The sequence below is a fragment of the Nasonia vitripennis genome, chromosome 3 (genome assembly GCF_009193385.2).
Source record: "Nasonia vitripennis strain AsymCx chromosome 3, Nvit_psr_1.1, whole genome shotgun sequence".
NCBI lineage: Eukaryota > Metazoa > Arthropoda > Insecta > Hymenoptera > Pteromalidae > Nasonia > Nasonia vitripennis.
The window spans coordinates 15,628,478-15,636,323 of NC_045759.1; the positions used below are offsets into that span (position 1 = coordinate 15,628,478).

General features: G+C 38.4%; 1 protein-coding gene across 6 annotated transcripts in view; it reads left to right on the forward strand.

The window, feature by feature from the left end:
- Window positions 1-1,983, forward strand: part of LOC100123144 — a 105,541-nt gene extending 103,558 nt beyond the window's left edge. For all 6 annotated transcript variants that reach the window (XM_031927827.2, XM_031927824.2, XM_031927823.2 and 3 more), the window contains 3 exons: window positions 151-322; window positions 505-780; window positions 1,496-1,983. In XM_031927827.2, the coding sequence (XP_031783687.1) occupies window positions 151-322; window positions 505-772 (440 nt within the window). In that variant the 3' untranslated portion in view covers window positions 773-780; window positions 1,496-1,983. The remainder of the gene's footprint in view (window positions 1-150; window positions 323-504; window positions 781-1,495) is intronic.
- The last annotated feature ends 5,863 nt before the right edge of the window (window positions 1,984-7,846 follow it).

Sequence of the window (7,846 nt, forward strand, 5' to 3'; positions counted from 1 at the left end):
AACTGAAGCTACTATCTTATTACTAAAATTTTACATAGTTATTTTGAAATGTATGTTGGATTCGCTATTGATAATTATAAGAATTTTGCTATACATCCTAACTTGCTGATCCTCCAATCGATTTATATTAATAATTAATTTCATTTATAGGAGATCGGATTGTTGCTATAAATGGACAAAGTCTACTAAATCTCCGGTATGAAGATGCTCTAAAGATGTTACAGAGTTCGTCAGAAACAGTTGAATTAGTTCTATCGCAAATAGATCCACTGCATGATGATGAAGACCATATTCAAGAACCTATCGAAAATAACTATCTACAGTGAGTATTGCATTTAAATTTTATTCTTTGCAGTAACTATATGAATTGGAATACTGAGTTTTAAAGGAATTGACTGTAAATTACATTTCCAGCCTCCGCGCATAAACTAGTGTAATCTAGTTTAATCATCTCGAACTAATTGTGAGCAATTTAATTTAAATACCAATTATTCTTGATTACAGGAACATAAGATTTAATGTCTCTTCAGAAGCAGAAACTTCTGCAGTAATGTCCTCGAAGTGGCTTCAAAAAACTATAGATGTTGCTTCTGTGCAAAACACATCCAGTGCTTATAGTAGTGCAGCGTCTAGTGCAATGGGAAATCACAATGTTAATAGTCTTTATGTACCCGATATTGACGAAACTAATGCAATAAACTCAGCGAGTATGCTGTTGACCCTAGAAGACTTTGATGTTAGTCGATCAAGTACTCAGCAAGTCTTTATTTAATAAGAAATGTGAGTCAAAATTTGTTAGTACCCTAATAATTTAGCTATGATGCAATCGTTCATACAAAAATATTCTATAATCTAAGAAGATGATAAAATGTAACTTCTACTAGTAGTTTCAATCCCTAATCGAATTGCTTTTATCCGTTTAAAGAAGCCTTTGTTCTATCGTAGCAAAACGTCTGGTACCATTTGATTTGAAGTAGCTTATTCTTCTCTTTCAATACGATAAAATTTAGTCTTGTGCTTTGCTGCTGCATACAAAATATCTCTGTCGATGATACATCATCTGACCTCAAAAACTGAATATTACGTAAGGAAATACGCGTTAGTTCATTTAATAACACACTAAAGGGTGATGCAGAACACCCCCCGTCTTTGTTATTGACGTTTGAAACGGGGAGGGATAAGAGGTCGAATGTCACTTGTATGGAATCACTTGCAGTGCCTCACAGCCAGTTCACCGTCGAACGAGTCTCGCGTGTCTGTGTGCTTCCCTTCGCTTGCTGTGCGGCGCAACGTATAGCATCGTTTGTTTTTAAAATTTTTGCATTTCTCTGTCAAAATTACAAATTTCAAGGGCGGCCTGTTTGCGACCTATTATGCCAGAAAGTTAGAATCATTTTATACACAAATTTAATCAATACATATTTTGATATGATTTTATTTATATAAGCAATGGTTTGAAAAATGCTAATCCAAACCGTTACATTTTGTGATACAGATGAGTCTTCATTGCCGCCACCAGTACCGCCACGTCGCAAGAGATTCAAAGCCCCACCGAGGCGACCTAACACCACGTACCCGCACTCGGATCAAAGGCCCGAACGCAAATCTAGACAAGCTCCTCCGCTTCCTCCGCCAGCCGCGCCTCTGCGATCCAGAACTGGCCGTAAGACGCCCTCACCATTTCCCAGTGAAAAATCATCACCTGTGATCATCAAGTATAGTAGCCTCGAGTATGGCCCCGAGACGGTGAGCCATGATGAATCGACAAAGAGTAGCATCATCGTCGATCAGCCGAAGACTACACATGTGCCACCGAGAAAAGCACGATTGGATCTACTGACAGCGGAAGAGCCAGTGCGCAGCCGATCTACTTCGCCGTTTACCAAGTCTCCAGAGCCAAACAAATATCCACCTCTGTATTTCACCTACCAGGATTACCAGACAGTCATGGAGGACTCGCTGAATCCGAAAGATGATACCATAGACGACGAAGAAATTGAAAACAAGATCGAAACGAAGGTTGAACAAAGTACAGAGCCGGAATTGCCTCCGTTTTTTGAAAATGTCTCGTTCGAGAACGAGAGAGAGGAGATTTATTTTCGCGTTACAACCACGGATCGACCTTTTGAAAAATGCCTGGGCGATTGGAAAAAACCGTACGAGGCCGACGTCGAAGAATTCAAGGAGGAACAACGTCCCGATCTCTACATATTTGAAGATTACATGGACAGAAGCAAGAGAATCAACGCAAGGCCACATTTGATGTTCAGTGAAAATTTCTTTGCTGTGTCGCAGGAAGAGATAAGTGTCTCGACCACGAGAGTAAGATTCGTTATTGAGTCACCCAGCACGTCAACGCCGGACATAGATCTTAACGATGACGGCACGAGTTACGGAGACTTTGTTGAAAAGCAGTTCGAAACTCGCGGGAAATCCTCTGTGCAGTTGGTGGAAGTGACTGATGAAGAAATAAAGAAGATGGATGAGAACATTAGTATCAGCAACGAAGTCGAAAGTGAACTGGATACCACGAATAAATTGGAATCTATGACCGTGGAAGATGAAAACATATCTGAAAGTTTGTGCGTTGTGACGACAAATCAACTTAATGATACGTACTCGGATCTAGAAGAGGATGTAGAAGAATTTGCTGTTGCTATCTGTATCAACAATGAACCAACAATTAACATAGCATCTGAAGAAAATATTGAGATTTCAGAATCGCAAAAAACTGTAAATGAAAATGCTACACTAAACGACGAGAATATTGAGTTAAAACAAGTTCTAGAGCAAATGGATAAGGCTCTCGAATACGAAGAAATATGTAAAAAGAGAAAGATCTTCATCGATTCGTTAAAATATAATTTATCTACTGACGACAGTAGTGACTCTCAAAATAAATTAGAAGAAACTGTAGACAATGTTGAACAATTTGAAGATCCTTCTCCATATATTCCTCAAATCGTCGAAATAACAGAATCTTGTGATGAAGTTACCGAAAATGCAGAAGCACCAACGCAAATTTTAACTAAAAATTTATTAGAAAACAAAGCAGAATTAATCGTTGGTGCAACTCTCGAAGAAGTACCAGTAATGGACACATCAGTCGAGCAAAAATCAGTGCCTGTAAGCGCTCGTCGGAATTGCTTTTTAGAAACTATGCTAACAGATGACAATTTGTCTCAGAATGCATGGGCCTCGACGAGCATAAATTGTGAGGTGATAGCTGCGCACCCAAAGCAAGATTCGAGTGCTCCACCAAAGCAGGAGCAGCAGCAACAAAGCTCGAAGAAGCCCGACATCGTTGCAGTCGTCGCGGCAGCAGCCGAAGTAGCGAAGGATACAGCGGCGCCAAGGAACGATTACGAGATTAAATTAACGGAGTCTGGCTCACGACCAAAAGCTCGGTACAAGATCAATGCGACTTCGAGCAATAATAAAAGTGCCGGCGAAATCAAAGGCGACGTGTTGAATGAACTCTTGACCAACTTTGGTGCAATCAAATTGAGGCCGATAAACACCAATACTTCCGAGACACCCATACTTGCAGATAATACCGGCGAACGAGGGCAGAGTTACATTGCGCCGACTGTCGAGCAAGCAAATACTGATGAAAGTTCTGGAATCGGGCTGGTACAGGAAAACGTGACGGAAAGCGTGAGCAAGGTCGCAACGCCAAAGATGGATCTGAGTACAAAATCACTGACAACCGAGACGAAGTGCAGTAACGAGAAGAGCGAAGACGCTGCAGCTTCCAACAGCGAAGATACGTGTGCCATAGTTAAAGAAACTCCGCGAGCCCAGCGTAATGATAACGACAATAAGGCCATGACACCCGTAGTTGTAAGCAAGGACCAATTTCGCGAGGCTGTATCGATAACCCCCGGTAGTGTTAGGAGCTTTGTTAAATACTACGAGATTCACAGCGAGATCAGTAGTATATCTAAACTTAAGGATAATGCTTTTAAACGACAAAAACACGAGCTTGCGCGTGAAAACGATAAGGCTAAACATGTGGATAAATCAACAAAGACTGGCGAGAAGAGTAAAAAAACATCAAAAAATAGTACAACGCCGAAGACTGGAATAACGTCGAAGAAGATGCAAGGGAAAGTCGTTGACAAATCGATCAGTAGCGACAGCATGTCGGTATGTCGAAATGTCGAAACATCCTCTAGTAGTCCCAAGCAATTACTGCAAAAACAATCCTGCATGAAGAGCACGATTCCGAGTCCAAGATCCGAGAGGAGAAAAAGTGTGCAATTCGATAGTGAATGTACGGTTATAAATCCTGCTAAAAAGGAAGAGAAGAAGGAGAAGGGCGAGGAAGAAGGAACATTTTCATCATTTATAGGTGGGATTAAGACGAAGCTGAAGAGGAAGGCTCCCGTAAAACCTGACGTTAAAAAATCCGAGCTGCAGCAGAAGGGATTAAAGCTAGATCAACGGCGTACCGAGAGTGCTGCTATAATTTGCATCCAGGTTGGTTTTATTTGAGAATGTTTTTAATCGCGTTTAAATCTTTGCAATGCAGTAGTACCAAATTTAAATTTGTTATTATAATGAACAAGCTTTATTAAAAGATGAATATTTTTCATTGTTGCAGAAGTCTCCAGAAGCAAAGGCAATGACTTGTACATCAAAACCAGGTAATATAGGTTTTCTCCCAAAAACCGAAACCCTGCAAAACAACCAAACTATTGTTTTTTACTGCACCGTATAAACAGTAGTTGTTGTCGAAACTCTTCTAGTGACACCCAGTGATACTCAAATTTGAAGCAACTAGTTTCTCTTATTCACAAGCAAAGAAAATGATATAGATCATGACCATATGATTATCGGCAATATTATGTAGAGCAAAACCTTTATGTTGAAAATTGATTGTTATCGGTTACAAGAGTATTTATTACATACACGAGAAAATATCATTGGCTCTCTATGGACGTATCGAGACATTATTATGTTGATTTTGTTATAAAGATAGTTCACGCGATGCCATTGGCGGCACCCTTTCGATAGACGAATGGACAAATTTTACCTTCGGTGATATATATATATATATATATATATATATATATATATATATATATATATATATATATATATATATATATACACACACACATACTATATAGACCATCATTGTACAAAGTATTCGTCTGCGATTAATTGTAAGTGTATATTATAATTAAGAAGAATAGCTGCTGGCAGATAGATTAGATATTATATACATGTGTAACGATGAGTAATAATAGTCCTTATTACGCACTGTTAAGTTCCGAATTGCAATGCGCTTATTATTATATATGAATCGCAAAATAAGTGACAAACATCTTCCTTTACACGTGCAATTCCGAAGTATATTACACGCATATATATGTATGATGTATATTGAATATGAGACTATATTACGACATTTATTATTATTATTATTTGTATTATCACTTTTATTTTCATTTGTTATTTATCTTGACGAGTATTGTATATTATTGTTTATGATGTAGTAGTGTGAAAATCGAAGTACTTGCTCAATTATGTCACTGGTGAGGAATTCCGAATAGGACACCAGCACTTGTTCGCAAGTTCCTAATAAGTACTTATGATGAAAATATTGTAGAGACAAAAGTAATTGAAAAGAACTCGACGTAAGTTATCTGAAAACTCCTCAACGCACACGTACTTCGGTCGATACATTGATTTACGATTTAAAAAAAGACGTTTCTTGCTCTTTATTCTGTAGGACAATGATGCATTAAATTGGAATAAATACATACATACAAATATATAAACGCTACTTGTTTTAGCGACGATTTTATAAAGTTGTTTTTAGATAGGTGGATCTATTGAGAATTCAGTTTTATCGATAATAAGTATTATATATAGATATATATTATAAAAGCAGAAGGAAGAAAGTGCGTATGTGTAGATAGACGATATTATTACAATAGACGAGCCTGTTATAATCGCGATTAAAATGATATATAATGAGAATATTAAATCAGCGAGAGTGGACTTAACCCGATCCACGTTTGTTTTCTATGCGCGGATACGATGCGGAGTCAAGCGAATTAGAGATCAATTTACAAGTGCGGACGACCACGGGTTCTCACAATACGATACGATCTTTTTATTATCCTAGATAGTTGCAAAGTAAAAAAAAGAAAATGATGATTCGTTGCCGGTTTTTCGACAAGTTTTTTCTTTCGTAAGACATAAGCGACGTTTATAGCGAGGATACAAGCTCGTAATACTTGAGGTCTAAACAATATTGTTAACGCAGTTTTATAAAAAGAGAAGATGCAAATAAAATACGTAGAAATGCTAAAAAGTTATGTAACGCCTTTGTGGAATTCACGAAAATTGCATATGCGACTGCAGTGAAAGCGGATCGATGACTATATAAATATTCGATTGCACGTATATGATTTGACCATGTTCGATCACGTCAACGCGCGAGACTGTTTACTCTCATTTAAATTGTTACGGCTGTTTTTCTTGCAGTCCGCTGTACGTTTATAATTTCCGCCGACTGCTGAATAAATTATTATTTTTTATGCTGTACCTCTGACGTTGATTTTATTTTTCGTACCACGTCATGATCATTGCGAACTAATCATGCAAGTGTGAATGTAACTTGTAGCCCATATACAAATAGAAGTTTGCACAATAAAAATTTCAACCTTGTAATAGTGATCTATTTCAAACTATTACCATAATGATGACAAAAACACTTATACATACAGCATAAATGCAATTTTAATAAATAAAATGCCAGATACGCTTATATTGTTATTTTATTCATTTACAAATCTCAATTTAAGTTCAAAAAATATAGTAGCCTATTACAACGGAGTAGTTTTAGACTGTTCTCTCTCTTCCTCTCTCATCGCTTGAACTGTTAAACTCTCTATTAGTTTCTGGCTAGCAAAATTTTCCTTATCAAAATCTGCGTGCATAATTATCTAAATAGTGATGTACAACTGTTATCAATATAGGTCATATATTAACGGTGAAGGTGGATACGGAATTCATAGATCATTCTCGCATATTTCATGAAATAATTTCCAAACAATCAAATGACACTACAAATCCAAATCTTCAATCCCAGGCTGCATACGCAGCATTATATACTTCATTCTTGCAATTGCAACGACCTTATTCAAAGCCAGTAGCGTATCTGAGTGTAAGTCCGAAAGTGTTATGTAGAACGACTAAATAGCGCACATCTCCTCTCTCTCTAGGGACAGTGCGAGAGTCGGTATATCAGTATATAGCAGCAGTGCTTGAGATGAACTCATCGCGGCAAGCCGATACTCTATTTCTCGGTCGGTTCGCCGGCGCATGCTAGCTAATAATATAATGCGCGCTCGTGAGCTTTTTCTCAGTATAGCGAAGAGCAGCGCGACCGAAATAAAAGCCGTCGACCGAGAGGAGCGCTGCAAGCTCTCATCGTACGCTGCGGCGCGCGGACACAGTCGCGAATGCAGGCCAGCTGGAGCGATATGCTGGCCAAGGTTACACCGACTGCCTGCTCGCGATTTCTAGTTTAACTCAAAACGAGGTTTCGGTATTTAGGAGAGGCTGAAGCTCCGTGGCCGAGCTTTCAATTTAGATATTGTGTTTAAAGCTGCGTATACGACTGTTACCGCGATGGTTTATCGATCGTACAGTTTTATGCGTTGGTATCGATCGTTCGCATCATCGTTAGCATTAGGATTGATTGATTTGGTATTCGGTTCAGTCACGTGCGAGTCGAATCGAAGTTTTCAATAAAATCATAAATCAACGGATTCATTCTGGTACAACTGGGAGATCTGTATGTGTAGCTTGTCTCGTTTTTTAATTG